This window comes from Esox lucius, chromosome 21 (genome assembly GCF_011004845.1).
Source record: "Esox lucius isolate fEsoLuc1 chromosome 21, fEsoLuc1.pri, whole genome shotgun sequence".
Taxonomy (NCBI): domain Eukaryota; kingdom Metazoa; phylum Chordata; class Actinopteri; order Esociformes; family Esocidae; genus Esox; species Esox lucius.
The window spans coordinates 22509972-22532552 of NC_047589.1; the positions used below are offsets into that span (position 1 = coordinate 22509972).

General features: G+C 42.8%; 1 protein-coding gene across 1 annotated transcript in view; it reads right to left on the minus strand.

The window, feature by feature from the left end:
• LOC105025724 (lethal(3)malignant brain tumor-like protein 4) overlaps positions 1 to 22581 on the minus strand; it is an 84215-nt gene that overhangs the window by 22080 nt on the left and 39554 nt on the right. The window contains exons 15-17 of the mRNA XM_010896632.3: positions 19993 to 20172; positions 17715 to 17864; positions 9369 to 9442 (exon numbers count right to left, since the gene is read on the minus strand). Coding sequence (XP_010894934.2) covers positions 9369 to 9442; positions 17715 to 17864; positions 19993 to 20172 — 404 coding nt within the window. The remainder of the gene's footprint in view (positions 1 to 9368; positions 9443 to 17714; positions 17865 to 19992; positions 20173 to 22581) is intronic.

Below are 22581 nucleotides of genomic sequence, written 5' to 3' on the forward strand. Positions count from 1 at the left end.
GTATTAGTATGGTGTTCCTAATAATCCTTTAGGTGAGTGTATATCCATGTATTTCATCTTTATGAACTGCACAGTACTTTGATTCTTGTGAGCAATTATACATTTCGATACGTTGCTAATCTTAATGACTGTCTCAACCCTCATCGATGGGAAGAGGCTGAGATCCAATGTGCGTGTGTGTGCTTGTGCTTGTGCGTGTGCTTGTGCGTGTGCTTGTGCGTGTGCGCTCTGAGTAGACAGCTGGCATCTGTGTGCCCGAGCCTGCTTCTCTGGGGTATCAGCTCAAATGTGTATGTGGCATAAAGACGGCCTGTCGCTCTCTGCGGGGTCCACTGGGTCCCTTTGGCTGGGTAAGGTGGGTCCCACGGGATGCTCATGTCACACATTAGAAACTCTACTCTCTGGCACTGGCTGAGGCTCGCTGCTACTATAGGTTATAGCTGCTGAGACAGAAAGAGAGGGAGAGGTTGAGGGAGAAAGAGAAACGGAGAAATGAGGGGAAAAAAGAAAAAAGAAAGCAATGGAGGAACATAAGACAGAAAGAAAAAGGAGAGATGTGCCAACCTGCCAGTAAGCGTCAGTGCCCATGGCCTCCCAGGTAAGGTACCACAGCACTGTTAACACAGAGAGGTCCAGAATACCATTGCCATGGCAGCGGTCAGTACGTATTACCCGGGCGACAATGGAAGGCCGGCAGCACGACAAGGCAGTGTTTTTTTTTTTTTCCTTTGCATGGCTCTGTACCTTTCAAGGTAACAGGAATGTGTCATGCTGTTGTCTGTCTGATTGGCTTTAACAAATACGAATGGCTTTGTACTATGCTAAAGTCAGACACAAACAGGTTACTGGAGTTCACCCAGTGTTTCTTGGGCTTCTTTTCAAAAACACAAGCAACAACGGACAGCCTTGCTAAAGCATCAATAATACATAATGCAAAAAAAGAAACTCTGCATCTTTCCTTCCAACCAAATGATGCGTGTGCTCAAAACGCTGTCGTCAAGGAGGGGCGTCTAACTCACTGGGATACTATCTCAGCCAAGCGATTTCTTCACAAGTGGCATTCTCTGCAAAGGGGGGTTGATGAATTGGGCCCAGGGCTCTTCCACTTCAGGCCTTTTGCTGTCCCGGTTTACCCATCTACCGAACAACTAAATTAAGTTACCTGAGAGAACTTAGTCCATCGCAAGAGTCATGTGAACATACATAATTCCCTCTCAAAAGCTGTCCGTCAATGTTTTCACAGAAACCCCCCTCCAGGCATAGACTTTCACTCAAGCCGCTGGGCTATTTAAAGTCGCGGATGGTTTTACGGAGAGACCAGTTGTAAAGAAATGTATAGAGCAGGCAGTCTGACTAAGAACTGTAGAAGAACAAAGCTGATCAAAATAAGTACACGTGCCCTCAGGAAGCTAAAACAAGTCCCCATATGAGTGGGAGCAATGCAACCTTTGTGTGACAAGCTCAGATCCCTTTTAAATACCCTACTGTCCTCCACTGGAAAACAGACATTTACATAAAAAAGAGACGCTGATAAATATCTAAGTTGCAGACAGTGATACTGGCGTTCTGCTTTCAATTAGAAACATACTTTTTGAAAATTCTATCTGTAGTCATGGTATTGGGTTCTTAGTGGGGTCCATGCATTTGAACTTACCGCTTTTATAATGACTCAGCCTTAGTGTCACGACACACATGCTTTCACCTCAGCATAGCAATTCACCAGGGATATCATGGAACATAAATGTCCTTTGAAGCGCTCACATTTTACAGTCAATACGTATATCTAGCGGCATCGATTATTTGAGAATTTTTGAGCAGTTACTCTGAAAGGCTTTGCATCATGTTCCTGAATCTCGATCAATCTTTTCTCTTGGTCTTTGTCACTGTTTTCGACCTGTCACTGTCAGTGACAGTGTTCATTCATCAGGACTATTGAGAAAAACAAAAGGCTTTCTCCACATTCCCTTTCATTGCCATCCATAAAGATGGCAAAATAATAAACCGTTGACTTTAAAATCAAAGTACTGAGGTTGACATAAATATGAAATAAAAAGTTATTTCAGTATCTTTGAATAGGTGCCGAGAATCAATAAATAAATATTTGCCTGAGGGCCTGAAGCAAGGCTTCCAAAATTCATGAGCAGTTCTAAGAAAAGACAATTAATCATTCAGCTTACCAAACAGAGACTCATCAGCAGGCAGAAGAGACTTCCCACTGGCATGGGAAGTTTATACAAGGTCACACGATTGTTGCAGCATATTATTTTTGGTTTCCTCCTCACCCATAGTCTAGAGGATGTCTTACCAGATAAATACAGTTCCTCGGTTTGGCAGAAAACATGTTGGAATATATATCATGTAGCTGGCTGCAGAGTCCAGCCAGCATTAAGACACATAACCCAATGAACCTTAATCATATATCCAGGAAACAGAAAAACTCACATTAGGATGTAAGGAATTGGAACAGAATGAGAATTCTCTCCCTTGTGATTCCTGTCAAGAGAAGGTGACATATCACCTTAGAGATAGACCTCCGAGAGAATTAAGGGGTCGCTACTTCAAGAATAATCTCTGAAAGATAATTAATTGGCCAGCTTTGTGGTGCTCAGAGACTGTCCCATGAGTAGCTCATTTTGTCCCAGCAGAAAATGTATAGAGATGGTGTTGGGTGAACAAACATACTTAGGGAGGAGAGAAATAAAAAGACAGCTTCTGAAAATAAATCTGTAGGGTGTTTAAACAAAATGTATTTACTACAAGACTTCTGTGAACATCATTCCAGGTGACTACCTCATGGAGCTGGTTGAAAGAATGCAAAGAGTGTACAAAACTGCAAAGGGAGGCTACTTTGAAGAATCTACAATATTAAAATGTATTTTTATCTGTCTAACACTTTTTTGGCTACTACATGAATTAATGTATTTTTTCATAGTTTTGGTGCCTTCAATATCATTCTCTAATGCGGAAAACAGTAAAAGTAAAGAAATACCATTGAATGAGAAGGTGTCCAAACTTTTCACTGGTACTGTATGTCTTAATGACCTGCCAGCAGACAAAAAAATAATAATATAAATAGAACGTGTTGGTCCCAAGTTTTATGAGATAAATCCTCACAAATGTTTTAAACAAATTTGTTTACATTATAGTTAGTGAGCATTTATCCTTCACAAAGGTAATCCATACACCGGACAGTAATGACAGAAATTGTTGCATATTGCTTTTCTATTTTTGTTCAGTATTTCTTAGGACGATCTCGGGCAACTTGAGGAGATCCTCAAGAGCTTGTTTACATTACGAGAGACAGAATAAAACACTAGACCTGTCTAGGTTTGCGTAACCATTTCCAGGGTGTTTGAATTTACACTGGCATGTCTCAGATGTACCACGTCGTGGTCGCCAATCACAGGAAAAACTAGCGATATGGGTGCGCACTGAGTGGAACCTCTAACGAGCGATATGCGTGCGCAACCTCTATCGAAAAAGGGGCACGTGTCCTCAGAAGGTGGTTTCTCGAGCTATCAAGATCTGCAAGTTTACACAAAATAATGTAGCGTCTCGAGAGTCTTCATCGATATATCAAGAAATATAGCGCAATGTGACCAAGCACTAACTGCCTACCTGGACTTCCACTGGTAAGATATGTCTGCTGCTGTAAAGATTAGCATAATGTATTCCTGCAGTTTCTACACAAGGGCTCAGCTCTGTTATTATCCAGGCTTTGATGCAGGAGTGTAAGGGTGGGGGTGTAGGAGACCGGTAGAATCACTGTCTCTCCACCTTTTCTCAAGGCTAAACGCAGGCTAAACAGGAGAATGGACCAAATGTAAGAGAGAGACTCTCACACAAAAGGGTGAGTGAGAACAACAGAGAAATAGGTTTACAATTACTGAGGACAATGCAGCTCTATATCAGGGTGAAGGGGCAGTCTACTGCAGGGTGAAGGGACAGTCTACTGCAGGGTGAAGGGACAGTCTACTGCAGGGTGAAGGGACAGTCTACTGCAGGGTGAAGGGGCAGTCTACTGCAGGGTGAAGGGGCAGTCTACTGCAGGGTGAAGGGGCAGTCTACTGCAGGGTGAAGGGGCAGTCTACTGCAGGGTGAAGGGGCAGTCTACTGCAGGGTGAAGGGGCAGTCTACTGCAGGGTGAAGGGGCAGTCTACTGCAGGGTGAAGGGGCAGTCTACTGCAGGGTGAAGGGGCAGTCTACTGCAGGGTGAAGGGGCAGTCTACTGCAGGGTGAAGGGACAGTCTACTGCAGGGTGAAGGGACAGTCTACTGCAGGGTGAAGGGACAGTCTACTGCAGGGTGAAGGGACAGTCTACTGCAGGGTGAAGGGACAGTCTACTGCAGAGTGATACAAAATTATTCATAGACACTCCAGTGAATGAATTGGAAGTGCTGTCAATACAAAACGTCAGATGTTTGTCTTGTATGGGGGATAACTATAAAGATGCATACAAATCAATTTGCCCGCAGTGTTTGTTCAGTGACTTCGCATCTCGAATATTGTCTTTTTGCCACTCGAAAACAAATAGAAAGTTTTTAAATATTTGCTCGCTCAATACCAGATCTAGATGAAGTCGGATAAGGAAAAAAATTAACCCATTCCCTCAGAGCTGGGGTTGGTTGAGATACGGCTTTAGGATGTACAGTTCAAATGAAAAGACAGCGGTGCTGCTCTTGTTGTAGTCTGAGAGGTTTGAGTTGCCTCTGTGTTAAAGAAAGTGTATAAACCCTTCACCAAGATTCCTTTTTTTTAAGTGCTTAAGCCCTTCACAGAGTGCATTCTCTAACACAGCTCTGGCCAATGGGTTTCAGTCATGGAACCAGCGGCAGAGAAAATGCACATCAAACAGAAATAGCAAGACAGCTTCTATCTCCTTTTAGGGTGGAGAGACACAGACAGCAGCAGAACCAGGGAAAAAGAGGGGGAAGTATGAGGTTCAATGAGTTACTCAATATATCCAAGTATAGAAAATTGACTGTAAGTACTTATAACAATGTCACAAATGTCACTGCTCATGCTTCTAAAGGTGAGTCACTGAGGGGAACCCAGGAAACTATTTCTGAAAAATGTTATGTGAATATTTATTTTAAACATATGGTTCCCCAAATAAACACCACATAACACACTGATCTACTAGCACCAAATGTGATATTTCTCACATGCTTAAATGACACAGAAATATTTCACACAGGGATTAATAACACTATGTAAGTCTGGATATGTAAAGATAAAACATTCATTAAAATCCACGATCTCCGCAGATATTACAAAGTGCAGTAAGCCACTTCCTACACAGTTCCCATAAGCCATTAGGTGAAAAATAAACTACTGCTGTGAACCACTGGCCTTGCACACAAACTCCCCACACAGACAGAAAGGGCATTGGGAGAAATAATGAATGCACATGCACACCTCAGTGGACAGCTGATCATTACTAAGAACACCCAGTGCTTGACCTCATCCACTTCCCTCCTTCTCCCGTCCTCCCATTTCCACCTTGAATGCAGCAGTGGACAAAACACGCAAACCCTGGTTAGAAGGTGAACGGCCGGCAGTGGGCTCGCCCTAGTTAGCGGTCAAGCTGGCCATTCAGCTTCCGCCTTGGCTACTATGGCAACAAACAGATTATACACCACTAGGGCGGCTAACCGGCCCTTAAAGCCAAAATAACAGTAATTAAAAATGCCACTGGTAAAACCCCTGTCCAGAACAGTGACTGGCAAGGGCGTCTACCACAACTTTGCATCAAAATGAGGAACATCGCGGGTGGCACGGCGCTAAATATACTAAAGAAAACTAAAATCCCATCAGATTCGTATTACACTTATACCCTGAAATTTCAACCGCCTGAGAAGCTTCAGCAAAGGCCTACAGGCTGTTTCATACCAGATTGAAATGTAAACAGTCCCAGTCCCCTTTTATGTGGGACTCAGCAGAGAAGGTCCTGGCAGGTTCCGCCCATAGTCACCAGCAGCAGGGGAATGTGAGCCGGCCGCCGAGGCCTACTGGGGTGCCTCCCTCCCCAGCCATTATCAGCTCGCTGCCATCTGTTTCCCAGCACAGTTAGGAGATTGAAAACTGACCCGCTCCTTGGGACTCGGTAGAGAAATGGGAGAGAGGAGTGTGTTGGCACGTGTGACAAAGAGGGAGCTACACAACTCGCTGTGAATCCTCAAAATGGCGCGGAGTAGCGAGAGTGATACAGGGTGCAGTGTCATGCTGCATGCGTGGGAGGCCCAATCAGGCGCATGAAAGACACACAGTCTTTAACAGACACTCCCCGGCGGGGACAGGAAACGCAGCTCACGAGTCAAGATTACAAGGAGGATAGCGAGAAACGACCAAATTACAGTAACGTCATTTAGAAATGAACATTATCCATGACTCCCATACATGGCTCTGACTCAGAAGAGCATTCAACCCAACGACAGCTGTGAGGTCATCGCAACCAGAACAAGGATTATAGACCCGGATGGGACAAGAACCTGAACTACAGCTCTACAGAGTATTTTAACAATACTAGCTACCGTGTCAACACATACAGTGAGAAATGGAAATGCTCGCAGCAGCAACAATATCTAACAGTCCAGAATATAAGCCGATGTCGAGGGAAGACCAGCTCCAGCTGTAACAGAAAAAAGGGGAGTGATACCGAAGAGAGGTGGAAAGAGACGATGGCGTCCACGTGCCGTCAAGGTCGATCAATCCATCAGCCCGTGGCCACAAATGATTTACTTGACTGGTGGCGATGGGTGCTGCTATGCCACGCAAACCGCCGCCCCTCTCTCTCACCACAGCAGTGGGCAGAGTCAAAGGCATGTTCCTAGCAGTAAGGAAGCGTCAGCCTCACACCAGTCACCGTGTCACATCTGTCTCCACAAAATTAGATTTAAGAGAGGGATTTCAGCGGCGTGGGGACCTGGTGAGTCTCCTACGACCTGACATCGTCTCACCCCGCAGCGACAGGAAGCAAAAAATGGCACGCACAATAGTGGACGGAAGGAATGACAAGATTGGTCAGAGCAAGAATAAGATTTACTGCGTGATCTTTAGTTTCCTTTCTCGCTGTGTGGCGTTCTCGCTTTACCTCACGGCACTGTCACTATGGACAGAGTGTTCTGGAAAAACAGCCCAGGACCCAGAGTCAACCCCTTTACTGAAGTTATCAGCTCGGTCAGTTCAGTGAGGCAGCAGAGAACAAACTCATGGCAGAAGCAATTGAGGTCTTGTGGCCTTGAGGTAAGGCAAGCGTGGCGAGGTGTGTGTGTGTGTGTGTGGCCTGCCTGGACGCTCCTGCGATGGCAGTAATGTGTTCTGTCATCACACCTAGAGCTCTTTCACCTCCTCTTATCATCCTCAAAGCCTTGAAAGAGCTGTCGTCGCGGGGTAGCAGGGCTAAAATTAGTTTTAGACTCCAATAGACAGCCAGTGAAACGCGCAAAAGGATACGCAGCAGGGCTCCTTTCAGATATCCTGTTTCTTGGAAGAATTTACTGTTTAAGGGAAAAATGACATAAGCACACGCAATGCCCCTGCACGCACACACATTTGCCCCCACATCGCTTTCCCACTGACGGCAATGAAATATTCAAAGTGGTAGAGAGGCTCGGGTTGCCATGGAAACCACCTGCAAAATAAAAGCAATCAGAAAAAGCTATTTAAAAATAAACTGAAGAATCAACTGTAGATGTCATCAGGCCTATTCTCAAAAGTCAATTATACCTGCGCTAAAAGTTATCAAAATGAGTGATTGCCAGGCTAGGCAGTTCAGTGACTCATGAGGCATTGTTCCATGCTACCTGAAAATGCCCAATTTCACACGGAAATCACCCTGCAAGCAACCACGTTCAACATGAATTACCTCAAGTGAAATTAGGCCTCTGACTTTTCAGTGACGCATATTTCTCATTCGCACAAACAGATAACTTTGTGGAGAGTTACCACCTGTCAAATGCTAAGCACTGCAAAAAGCCTACACAATGTAAACAAAACCCATCACTGGTTTTATAGCTTCAGATAAGAAGACATAACTTCAAAGGACATTCGGACCTCAGCAAAACGGTATAACGACCATCATCCTTAGTGAGCGTTTAGTGGCAAGGCAGGACACAAACATGCCTCTGTAATGATGACCCTAAAGCTTGCCATTTTCATCACACCTCAACACCTCAAAAACAACTACACAAAGTACTATCTGATAATTGCACCAGAACTATCGGTAGGTTTCACTGCATTTCGTGTATTTTAATTTGCATGTAATATCATTTTGTTTTCAGCATCCATCTTGTTTTGGAGGCACTACTATATAGTTGCAGATTTTTATACAACAGCATAACAAATGAAGAATGAAGTACTTAAAACACATTTGCGCTAATTTGTGATGAATAAAGTAATGACAAATGGAGAGCAGCCATAAGATTATTTTGGCATTAGGAAACTGATCCATGTAGAATGATGTGCAAAATGATCATTCTTTCTTCGTTTCTTTTTTACAATTTCATGTAATTAATGAAAATAGCATTTGAGAAACTAATCTATGGTTCAATTTCCGTAAAACAGCCATTGCAAAATCAACTAATTTTAGCAATAGCTAGGTCAAAATTAAGTAACATGTCATGTGAGCTATATATTGGGTTTAATGTTACAGGTGATTTGACCATGAAATAAACATGCTAATATGACCCCATTACATTCCACAGATATTTTACCAGCAGTAGCTAAAATTACCAGATGTTTGCCCTGACTTTTTAAAGAAAAACAGACCATGGATTAGTGTTTCTCTGGGTCCATAGACTACTTTCAGGGAGAAGAACCAACTAACATCAAGTTGTTAAAAAAATTTACTTGCTCATTAAAAAGGTTTTTAATAGATACTCTATTCCTTCCAGGTATCATTAACGCCAGACAACAAATATATTCAACCAAAGTCATGCTCTCTGCTTTTACTAGTTGATTTGTACATACCAAAATATGAAAAAGAAATTAAAGACTTAAAACTGTGGCAGAAAGATGCTCTAGATTAGTGTGTGTGTGGATGTGTGTGTGTGTGTGCGTAATAAAGATGCTGTCATTGGGTTAGGTCACCTGGGGACCAAAACAACACGAGGCGCTGCCAGGCGATATTGGGGAAATGACTGGAGATTAGTCGAATCCTGGGAAATAATATATATTATCTCCGGCCATGATAACATGACACTCCAGAGAGCCAACCGAGTGAACGCATACAAATGACTGCAAAACAGAGCTACCTAACCAAAAGTAAGAACCATTAAAGACAACCTGTGAAACAACGAGAGTGAGGAAGAGAGAGGCAGAGAACAAGCAAGAGAGAATTACCAAGAATCTGACAAATCCTGCCTTACCTGTGACCATGCTGTTCAGGTCAATCTCTTCTTCCTCCTCCTTGACTTGCAGATATTTAGTTGACTGGGTGAGCCTGGGCACAGAGAAAGTCAGAGACATGGAAAGATAGTGATTATCTTACACAGAGGAAGCGATTCACTTCTAAGCCCAGACAATGAGGGTGCATTAGCGAGCACACCAGAAATCAGGCGGACTGGTTTTAAAGTCCATAAAAACAGAGTAAAGGCTGAGATGTACTATACTGTACTTATTGCCATGGTGTAAAGAAATATCCCATCATAAAGCCCATATAAAGTATGTATCTGCTTTATAGTATTCAGATCATTGTGCATTATTTACAATTAATGGGTATGGTTATCTTGGCGGAGAAAAACATCAGTGTGTGTAGTTGATAGTAACGAAATTGATTCTTTGTCTTATATGCACATTTCCTCGAAACCACCATTGTCCTTAGTGTCTGTGTAAAATAGCCAAGAACTCAGATCAATGGATACACTCATGGTCCTGAACACTGTATTCCTTGAGGTTATGAAACCTTAGATGTTTAATGGACCCTATTCCAAATAAATTTAGAAAGGAGCTACTTCCTGTGATTGATCCTTCGACATTAAACATAATAAATGTCTCCCTGTCCTCTGATGTGCAAGAAACTACTTAAATAAATATAAAGAAAAAAATCCTATTTCCTCTTCCTCAAAAAATAGTTAATAGTACAAATCTATTGTGACATTTCGGAGTAATAGATTGTTTCATTCATTATTATGAATTATTGAAAAACGGATCACATTTTAGGTCAAAGAGCAGAAGAACTTGAAAATGCTGAATTCTCACCGCAAGATGACAAAGCCATGACAAAGATCATGTGCTCAGAGGCCGTGGATGACCTGAATATATGAGGTGGATTAATTGAGCTTAAGAGTCGCGCAGAACCATAAATGACACCGCTAAATATATGACATTGACTTGAATGGAAATGTCGGTTCTAGTACAGCCCTGTTTCCAAAAGAGTTGGGACGCTGTACAAGGACATGAAAATAATACGCTACATTCAATAGCAAACTGTACCAAGACAAGATATCAAATGTTGAAACAGAGAAATGTTGTTGTCTCTTGGAAGATACATGCACACTTTGAATTTGATGCCAGAAACCCATTTAAAAACAAGAAAAGGAACCAGGCAAGCCTAATTCAGCTGGCCCACAATTAGAATGGATGTTGTTGCCCTCGCTGGATTCGAACCAGGATCACCTATGTGACAGGCTGCGTCTTAACCACGTTAAGCTTGTCCATTGTTAAACCAATTAGTCGAGACATGGCGGGTTCGTTTCTTTAGAATCAATCCATGGCTGGTTCGTTTCTTTAGAATCACTCCATGGCTGGTTCGTTTCTTTAGAATCACTCCATGGCTGGTTCGTTTCTTTAGAATCACTCCATGGCGGGTTCGTTTCTTTAGAATCACTCCATGGCGGGTTCGTTTCTTTAGAATCCCTCCATGGCTGGTTAGTTTCTTTAGAAAACAATGATAGTTGAATAGCCAACCACCACACTAAGTAAACTACTATGTAAAATGAAAGCAACGGCTGAATCGCAAATCGCATATTACATACTATGTACTAAAAGTAGGTACTTGGCGGATGGTAGTGAAGTACTCTTCTGTATATAGTAAGCTAGTATGCCAGTATTGGGACCAATTGGGACAAACTACCTCATCATAAAATTGTGTCTCGACATTAGATCATTTTGTCACGCCAAGTTTTGCTTGACACCGTTAAGCATTGTGTTAAACTGAATAACGTTTCTTACGTTTACTTCCGCCACAAATGGCATCTATGAACTGTATGGCTTTCGCCACTAGCTGTTGACAGATTATTAGTCAGTATTAGGCTTATTATACCTACTAACCTATTACTTTGAATAGTCATAAGAACTGAGCAATTTCTAGCAAGACTGAAGATCTTTACACTGCTAAAGCCATTTTATTTCATGGCACAACAACGTTTGTTTTTCTTCCATTCATGAATGACACTGATACAATAATTATCGATATAGGTGATAACTGAGTTTTTCATCGAGTGAAAAGGCGAGAGAATTGTGGAAACCCCTCCTCTTTTACTGCACAATGGGTTGTGATCAATATTGCCTTAAAAAGCATGCACGGGTGCGTAATTCGAAAATCTACCTGAAATAGTTGCAATATAATCATAAACAGTTTTATTCTAGGCTTACTATAACATAGCTACTGAAGCTTGTAGCCAGCAACGTGTTTGTCTATCCTGAACAAATACTAATGCATAGTTTGTTTTGTTAGTGGCGAGAATCGAACACCGGTCCAGCAGCATGCGTCTCTAACCACCACGCTATTTCAAAAGGGGTAATCACTGAGTCACTCAGTAAGAGACATTTGCTCTTCTTGGCTGGCTCCGCTTATGCAGTCCGGCAAAAACTGGGACAAAGGCACCACAAGACTGGAAATATTGTGCAATGCATTAAAAACAGACACGATTCTGTAGCGGACATCACTGCATGGGCTCGGGTCGTTATTGTACAGCAGCAATTTTGACAGCGTCCCCTCCAAAGGCAAAATATCTATCTGCTTCTTTTGGGTGGAGTCCCACTCAACGATATATTCTGTCAGACAGTGATTTAAAATGAAGTTGCATGAAGCCTCCCATTCCTGCTGGATGAGGTTATCTCAAAAGCAGGATATTGATAAAGATCCAAGCAGTGAGAGACCATACCTAAATCCCCCATCAAATCCACTGCAAATCTCATCCACACTGAATGTTACACATTCTGGAGAGTAAATTGAAGAGGGAAAAAAACTGAAAATGATAGGGAGCAAGAAGTGTTGGAATGCTCTCATGTAAACATTGCAAGTCAGTCATACAATATGTAGCACAAACTACTAAGAACCATAGAAAAGGCTTGAATTTTAACTTCAGATAAAAGGTTTAATGTGTTACGCCTTCATATGTGCTATAGAAAACTCTTCTGCCATGGGGTATGTGAAGGAAGTGAAATAAAAATTACCAGCATAAGAAATAAGCTTTAGACTTGGCCATTCTATTCAAATATGTACTGAAAGGCCATATGCTTTTCGTTGCAGTGGATTTGAGTGTATTTGTATATGTCCAGCATAAATGCGAAGTTGAGCCCAGCACATCCCAGGGGAATACGTTATATTTCACAACACAGAATCCAAGAACATCACATTTTATTATGTTAAATTCTCAAGGTGTCTCGTTTCCCCGATTAAAAGTTGAACCGACAAACCATGAATGATTAATTACATGAAGAGAGGAGTACGAGTGGGTAGGGCGGCCCAGAAAACAAATACAAATTAATTAAAGATCCATATTTTGTAATTAAAATGTTATTGAATTGAACTAATGTGCGGATGAATGTTAAAACAAGTGATTCAATGCAAAGAAACAAATAAGAAACCCTAACAATTTCAATGCGTTTGGCATCCTTTCTTAAGGAGATTATAGGCAGGGTGGGATAGTGTGGAGACAGATTTAAATCCCTGCTGTGTTGCTGCACACAAAAACAAAGAAACTGAATAAAGCCATAGCCAGTAGATTTTATTTTCACTACATCTTGAGGGAGGATTGCCATATCAGGAAATATTGATACAAAGGTGTTACATAAAATGCATCTCGGCAAAATACACCCGGATCATCCACAATAGTTACATCAGGTAGCGATTCAAAAATGTTTATAGCATGGTTGAGCCTCTTTTTTTTCCTATTTCCATTTTTATATAACCAGAGACTTACATAATTTTTAGGAAATGTGATAATCTTTCACAGAGGGCTCACTGGTCAGCTCCTTTTGGCAGGTCCAGGCCCAGGTGAGGGAGCACCATTCATGTAGGGGCTTCTTATCTGTTATCTCTATAAGGCATTACTGTCCACGCATGCATGCTATAATGCATTACTGTCCACGCATGCATACTATAATGCATTGCTGTCCACGCATGCATACTATTAGGAATTACTGTCCACGCATGCATGCTATAACGCATTACTGTCCACGCATGCATGCTATAATGCATTACTGTCTATGCATGCATGCTATAATGCATTACTGTCTATGCATGCATACTCATGTGTGGTTGGCTGTCTGATGCCGGATAGGTTGAGGTGTAGACAGGGGATAAAAAAAAACCACGATGTGTAATATCCATTTTGTGTCTAATCAGACTGTAGCTATAAATGTCTAGGGGCATTGTTTGGTTTGACTTAAATAAAAGCCTCGGACGGTGGAGATCAGCATTTTGTATAAAAAGGCTTTTTCGTGGGCTTAGGGAGATTAGAGGTACCACTGAATCACTCCAGTGTTGTGTGTGTGTGCCTTTCTCTGATCGGCACTGCATCTCAGTGTTCTGACCACACTAACCTTAGCCCGAGACAGTCGAGTGTGGCCCGGGGTCAGTTCTGGATCAGTGCCCATACATCGACACCCTGTCAACCCCACCAAGAGTATTCCCAGGGGGCCTTGGTAAGAGCCGGGTGTCAGAGAAAGTAACTGTCTAAGAGCCTGTTTTGATTACGATTTTCATGACAGAATTTGTATTTAAATAGCATGCACATAATGTGCAAGTACAATTTTAACTTCACACTGGCGAAGAGAAATTCTTATGCACCGGAAGGCGCGAGACATGCACACTCCACACTTTGGCAAAACGAAATATTTGTTTCCTGTTTCTGTTTCTACATGCACCAAGAAGGTCTTCAGAACCAGACTTCCTGTGTCACCACTCATTCCACTCCAATACACACTGAGAGAGCCACTGTCTTTACACCACAGTAGATGCAGGCAGCATCTGTCAGGAAAGCTTGCCACTTCACATCGGAAAGTGACCAGCGATGATTGACATTTTCACCTGTTCACACAATTTATTTTTTTCATCTCTCAAATCTGGCAAAACCTCTAGAAGGCCCAGTTATGGCGTAAAAACAACAGAAACTGCGATGTGACCGATGACACAGCTGGGCGAGCAGCAGTCCTGCCAGGCGAATCAGAAAGTGGAGACGCAGATGGTGGTTTATGATGAGATGGCTAATACTTTCATACATTATTGACAGAGGAGGAAATTGGAATTGGAGGTGACACCAATAAACAGAATACATTTAAGGGTTTTTTCTAAGATGAGAGGGCTGCTGAAGATTACAGTACAGATGCCAAGACCTAGAAAACTACTGCAAAATATTTTACATAAAAAGTAAGTTTTCTTTTGCCCACTATGATGTATCTTTTACGCATATCTGCCCACAAGTTTTGTTCATTTATATAAAACTATCATAGTGTGAAAAGAGTCAAATACAACGGTGAATGTCATAAGGCTTACCACAGATTTCCATCAAATAGACACAAGCTCTTACAGTGGATATAAAAAGTCTACACACCCCTGTTAAAATGCCAGGTGTTTGTGATGTAAAAGAATGAGACAAAGATAAATCATGTCAGAACTTTTCCCACTTTTAATGTGACCTACAATGTGAACAATTCAATTGAAAAAAAAACTGAAATTTACGAGGGGGAAAAATAAAAACCTTACAATAACCTGGTTGCATAAGTGTGCACACCCTCTTATAACTGGGGATGTGTCTGTGTTCAGAATTTACCAATCACATTTACATTCAAACTCATGTTAAATATTACACACCTGCCATCATTTAAAGTGACTCTGATTAATCACAAATAAAGTTCAGATATTCTAGTAGGATCTTCCTGACATTATCTTAGTAGCATTTCAGAGCAAAAGCCATGGTCCACATAGAGCTTCCAAAGCATCAGAGGGAACTCATTGTTGAAAGATATCAGTCAGGAGAAGGGTACAAAATAATTTCCAAAGCATTAGATATACCATGGGACACAGTGAAGACAGTCATCATCAAGTGGAGAAAATATGGCACAACAGAGACATTACCAAGGACATCCCTGCAAAATTGATGAAAAGACGAGAAGAAAACTGGTCAGGGAGGCTTCCAAGAGGCCTACAGCAACATTAAAGGAAATGCATGAATTTCTGGCAAGTTGTCACGTGTGCTACATGTGACAACAATCTCCAGTATTCTTCATTGAATGGGCTATGGGGTAGGGTGGCAAGATGGAAGCATTTTTTTTACAAAGAAAATCATCCAAGCCCGGCTGAAGTTTGCAAAAACAAACATCAAGTCTCCCAAAAGCACATGGGAAAATGTGTTATGGTCTGATGAAACCAAGGTTGAACATTTTGGCCATAATTACAAAAGGTATGTTTGGCGCAAAAACAACACTGCACATCACCCAAAGAACACCATACCCACAGTGAAGCATGGTGGTGGCAGCATCATGCTTTGGGGCTGTTTTTCTTCAGCTGGAATTATGAACAGTTCCAAATACCAGGCAATTTTGGCACAAAATCTTCAGGCGTCCGTTAGAAAGCTGAAGATGAAGAGGTTCAGCTTTCAGCATGACAACGACCCAAAGCACACATCCAAATCCATGAAAGCATGGGTTCACCAGAAGAAGATTAACATTTTGGAATGGCCCAGCCAGAACCCAGACCTGAATCCAATTGAACATCTGTGGGGTGATCTGAAGAGGGCTGTGTACAGGAGATGTCCTTGCAATCTGACAGATTTGGAGCGCTTTTGCCAAGAAGAGTGTGCAAATATTGCCACGTCAAGGTGTGCCATGCTTATAGACTCCTACCCCAAAAGACTGAGTGCTGTAATAAAATCAAAAGGTGCTTCAACAAAGTATTAGTTTAAGGGTGTGCACACTTATGCAACCAGGTTATTGTTATTTTTTTCAGTTTGTTTTTCAATTGAATTGTTCACGATATAGGTCACATTAAAAGGTGGAAAAAGTTCTGACATGATTTATCTTTGTCTCATTCTTTTACATCACAAGAACCTGGCATTTTAACAGGGGTGTGTAGACTTTTTATATCCACTGTAATTTGCTTACATTTGCCTTCCTGCTTACACCTGTACATAGCACATGCCCCTTTGCTACCTAGTGCCCTTTACATTTGATATGTGCCTGTCCGCCCTGGCAACGCACGTAGCGCACACCAACGCATGCATCATCCGTCTTTTTTATGCACGTCACTCACTCCCATGGGCATGTGTTGTCCATCATTTTTTGTGCGCCACTCACACATTGTCCGTCCGTGTGAGCCGACAACTCCGCCCACTTTTTCAGATTCAGCACATTCCCTTCGGAAGTTCTGTGTATGGTACTGCCTTCCTGCATAGCAGATCATTTTAACTTGTATTCATTGTTTGAAAAAGGCTTGTATTTAAATTTTGAAAATGGCTTGTGTAAATGCAAGACATTTTCTCATAAGGCATGTTTCAACTGTTACAAAAACTGAATTCCCAAGCATAAAGATCCTTAATTTGTACCTTCTCAGTTCTTGTTCCTGTTCACCAACCACGGTAATTATGGGCTGTGAGATGGTAGGTTCTCATAGTCTCAATCGGCTCAGAGTACAGAGACATTAAGGTTGACCCAGACAATAAAGATCCTTAGTCAACGAAGATTTGACTGTTCTTTCAACGAAGTGATTGGTTGCATTTTAAAATGTGACTTACCCTACATGTTTTAGATTTAAAAACTCTAGCACATTTTAAAAGCAGACCCTACAAAATGTCCTCTAGAATGCAGCAAAATAGGCCACGGGCCATAGGTGCTTTGTTGAAAAGGTAAGTCTTTTAATCTACGACATTATTAAGTGAATTGAGTTGTTTCTATTATAAATCGCCCAGCTGTGGGAAGCGCACCAGTTTTCTGCAGGGCTTTTAGTAGATCACTTCATCTTAACACATCCAGGAAACTTTCCACTTTATCTACTCAACCGTTCATGAACATCAGATACTAATGCACATTTGGGGGATCTTGTTTGGGAAAACTGAAGCCACAATCCCCCCCCCCCCCCGGCACTGCTGCAGATTGAAAGAAAGTGTGTGGTTTGGAGGATGGATGAGTCATTGCAGCGTAATTGCAGCAAGTCCAATTAAATATTAAAATGGGGGATTTTTTTTTAAATGCAAGTCACAGCCAAGGATAGACATGTCTTTTTAGTATGCAACAAAAAAAAAATCTCAACACACAATGGATTAGTCCCATGACACTGACGAATCAGCCAGGCGTGGTGCATCATTACTAAATAAACGGCAAAAAAAAAAACGAAATAGCTTATCGAGCAATCGATAAGTCAACTAAATGAGGTCAGCCCAAAGATAGAGTAGGAACCTTTTAACATTATTGTGCTGACCGGAACCACCCAGTAGTGTAACGAATAAAATGCCATAGGGCCTTTAGGGCCTGAGGTGTAGTGGACAACGCACCTGCTGGGATGCCGACCCCTCCTCCCCAGAGAGAGGAGTTTTTGTCCCTGAGCAGTGTCTGGTTCCTCCCTAGGCTCTCTCTTTACAGCGGGGTTGGCTGGGGGTCGACCTCTCAGACGAACTGCCCCGTCATATGCAGACAGCATGGCCCTGAGAGTGAGACAGCAGAAACAACATGTGACGACAATCACATTAAAAGTAGAACAAAGGTAGAGAATGGCGAGTGTGAAGGAATAGACAAAAGGAGAGGTAATAGTGTGTGGACAGAGACGGAGTGGATCACAAAATCAGTAATGATTGGAAACAGCCTGAGAGACATAGAAGTCTGGCAGTGGAAACAGTCTTGGTTTTGTATTACATAGACAGTCAAAGATGCATTTTCATGGAGTGATCAATAGACCTTCAAACTAATTCTGAGCTTAAAAAGAACTAATATATATATATATATATATATATATACAGTGGGGAGAACAAGTATTTGATACACTGCCAATTTTGCAGGTTTTCCTACTTACAAAGCATGTCTGTAATTTTTATCATAGACACATTTCAACTATGATAGACGGAATCTAAAACAATACCTGTCCACACAATCAAACAGATTCCAACCTCTACACAATGGCCAAGACCAAAGAGCTGTGTAAGAACATCAGGGATAAAATTGTAGACCTACACAAGGCTGGGATGGGCTACAGGACAATAGTGAGAAGGCAACAACTGTTGGCGCAATTATTAGAAAATGGAAGAAGTTCAAGATGACGGTCAATCTCCCAATCTCTCTCGCCAACAACCTCCTTCCCTCAGTAAGAGCATTGAAGATGGGTCGTGGCTGGGTCTTCCAGCATGACAACGACCCAAAACACACAGCCAGGGCAACTAAGGAGTGGCTCCGTAAGAAGCATCTCAAGGTCCTGGAGTGGCCTAGCCAGTCTCCAGACCTGAACCCAATAGAAAATCTTTGGAGGGAGCTGAAGGTCAGTATTACCCAGCGACAGCCCCGAAGCCTGAAGGATCTGGAGGTCTGTATGGATGAATGGGCCAAAATCCCTGCTGCAGTGTGTGCAAACCTGGTCAAGTACTACAGGAAACGTATGTTCTCGGTAATTGCAAACAAAGGTTTCTGTACCTAATATTAAGTTCTGCTTTTCTGATGTATTAAATACTTGTCATGCAATAAAATACTAATTAATTACTTGAAAATCATACAATTCGATTTTCTGGATTTTTGTTTTAGATATCATCACACAAAGTTGAAAGGTACCTATGATATATATTACAGACTTCTACATGCTTTGTAAGTGGGAAAACCTGCAAAATCGGCAGAATCAAATACTTGTTCTCCCCACTGTTTATTACATTCTCTTTTTTGTATTACTAGTAACCAGTAGCACGGCATACTGTGACAGACTCCTTGGACAATATTGCAACTTGACACCATTCCAAATCAAAACACCAACACAGGATTATTTTAATTAGCTTCTGTAAACACCTGAAATTAAGAGAGCGTGGTTCTGCCACGGTGTCGCTTTATTAATCTACATGACATTACACTCGGCACGTTATTTTGCTGTTAAAAATCCAGTATGGTTTAAATTAAAACCCTTCATCAAGGCTCGACTCCCACTAAGCGCATTCTGGACAGCCTTTCAATTGTAAACTCTGGTGGCCACAGCCTGGCCAGGCCTGGACACAGAGCAGGCCCGATGCAACGGAAAATCCCCATGAGTGGCGTGTAAGCTAAGCCGATCAGCAGTGCTGAGTCGGCGTTCAACCCAACGCACCCAATTCTAAATGCATATGTGCCTGTGCGTGGACATGTGGGAAAATGCAATTTGCCGCCCTTAAACTTCTCCGCCAAGTCTGACGGATTCCAACTTTGGAATATTTTAAATGTTCCAACTATGGCGTGCATTCGTCTGCTATGCCTGTTAGATATTGCCTCATGGCAGCTTTTCTTTTGATGGTTTGAAACAGTGTTAGGGAATCTCGGTGAAAACCGAAACAGTGGTTGAATAGCATTGGGAGGAATTTAGCCACTCTCTTCCACTGCAGAGGCTATAGAGTTTTAATTAAACATGTGAGTCGGGTGGTGACACTGACACAGTGGCTGAGTAGAAATACTTAAAAATCCTTTCAATCCTTTCATCCTCTACAGCTGACATGTCTGGATGGGCGAAAGCTGTGAACGGAAACTGTTGCTTTCACACATTCTTACATCAGGGAGGAAGGATTTCTATAGTTTTCAAATCGTCACAATGAAACCACTCCCCCCTCCCACCTGGTCTCCATGGGAACATCATGGGGCACTGCTTCCTCCTGTTGGTCAGCGGTCCACAGCCGCTTGGTCTTCTGAACGAAGTGCACCGGGACAAAAGTGATCTGCTTCTCACCACCCAGCCGGTCAGGCAGCACCACATCCTTCTTTATGTTGATGTCAGAATAGGGACAGCCAAAGGCACTGTGGAGGGAGAGAACAGACCGAAAGGGAGGGTTGAGAGGGAGAGAAAAGGAGGAGTGAGAGGGAGGGAAAAGGAGGGGTGAGAGGGAGGGAAAAGGAGGGGTGAGAGGGAGGGAAAAGGAGGTGTTAGAGGGAGGGAAAGGTGGTAAGAGGGAGAGAAAGGGAGGGTTGAGAGGGAGGGAAAAGGAGGGGTGAGAGGGAGGGAAAGGAGGTGTGAGAGGGAGGGAAAAGGAGGGGTGAGAGGGAGGGAAAGGGAGGTGTTAGAGGGAGGGAAAGGTGGTGAGAGGGAGAGAAAGGGAGGGTTGAGAGGGAGGGAAAAGGAGGTGCGAGAGGGAGGGAAAGGTGGTAAGAGGGAGAGAAAAGGAGGGGTGAGAGAGAAGCAAGGGGGCAGAGAAAGAGAGTGAAAAACAGTGATAGAAAAAGCAGAAAATGTTTTTCAATAAAATCGAAAGAATGTATGGGAGAGTAAGAGAGAGGACAGACAAAACAAGAGAAAGAGAGCGCAGGAGAGAACAGAAAGGGCATTAGGCCTGACAGTCAAGCCTGTGGACAGTCTCACAAAAGAAAGCCCATACACCTCTCAGCCAGCCAGCCCAGGCACCAGCAGGACGTGTGTATCAGGGTTCATTTGACCCTGCCTGTCACAGCAGATCAGCCAACCCAACCCCTCAAAATGACTGTGTGAAGAAAAGCCCTGGTGTAAGAGGTCACCAGAAACAGTGCATGCATTGTTGGACTGCTCAAAGTAATCAATGACACAAGTCTGCAGGTGTTGCCCTACCTCCAACCCCCCCACCCCCCTCCCCTTTTTGGGTTAGTGTCATTCAATCCCACCTTGGATTGTGGCGGAGATGACGACAAGAAAGTTTCACAAACCTTGAAATGAACATAAAAAAGTACTTTACAAAAAAAAATAAAGCCTCAAAAAACCTAATGACGGAACAGGAGAACGCAGCAAATGAAGTGTGAAATGGAGAGAAAATGAAAGCGAGACTTCATGCCTTTTCATTGATATTTGTCTAATGCCTTCGGTTTTGTCAAAAGGCCACTCTGAGGCAGGGGTGGAGTGACTAATTGGTTTGATGCCGTGTCATTGACGGTAAAGGACTGACACACTCTTTATTATGGGGACTTATTTTGGCAACGCCACACCCGCTTGCTTTACACTGCTCTCATCTCTCACACGCACACAGACACAAAGGTATTCAGGTATACCCAAACACCCATGCACACACATCATGACTGTGACCAGAAGAACATATGGCATCTCAGACTGGTGATGTATGATTGATTTCATCAGGAATACCTCAGATTCCCTGCCCATCCAAAGAACCCTCTCACACAAGTTGTATTTGATAGATGTATCACAACAAGTCCCTTGGTCAGGGCCAACTAGAATTATTTCTATTGCTGTCCAGAAGAGGCACATCGAAACTCCTTGCTCTGGCCAAATGGTTCACCACACTAGTGTCTTATTCCGTAGTGTCTTATCCAAAAGGAGTATAAATCTGAACAGACCTCGCATAAACAGAGAAACTATAGGACTGGCCCCACAAACTAATTCCGTCTGACAGGTCATTAGAAACTGAGGGGGTGGGGCCAGAGCAAAACCAACATTTAAAAAAGGTAATCAGCTTTGATAATCTGGCTAGTTAGAGACGATCCATTTCGACATCCACTATTGAAATCCAACAGAAGACGTCTTACACTGGATGTAATAAATGACAGGGCGGCTTCGAGTTTCCGCTCAGGTCATCCGGCAATCTCTAAAGCAACGTCCAGGCTCGCTCACTAACACGACAACAACTGGCCAAGAGGCATAACTCTCTTAGCTAAGAGAGCGGCGTGTCGGACCGTACCCACCTATCCATTGGTGCACAAAACAGACAGCTGCACATACAGCACGTTTAATGGCATCAGAGTGGTTAAAAGCCAAAGAAATCCCAGTCCACAAGTCCGTTTTTCTCTATGCGCCTCAAGTCTAGCAAGAGACGTTACAGAGATGGTGCCTTCACTGGAAATATGGGTGCGAACAAAAAGCCTTCCCTCTTACAGCCAGAGAGAAAACACAGCAGAGGGGACATGGCGTTGATCCAATGTTGTTGGACTCAGAAGGACACCACAGGCAAATGTGTTGTTGTTATTGCCATACCAACAGATGTAGTAATTTAGCAGGTTATTATGTGTTTAGTGCCGAGCTGCTACAATGCCTTCTCCTCTCCCACAGGCCGGCGTACAGGGGCTTTGTAAGCCATTCAGACCCATTCACTTCCTCTGCACTTGATCGTGTGACTGCCTTCAGGGCGGGCCAGGTCAATCCCCACACCGAAACATTTACGTTCCCCCTGCTGTGACCATCAGTGACCCACCATCGGTCCCGTGGACACTGATAAGACTACGATCACCATA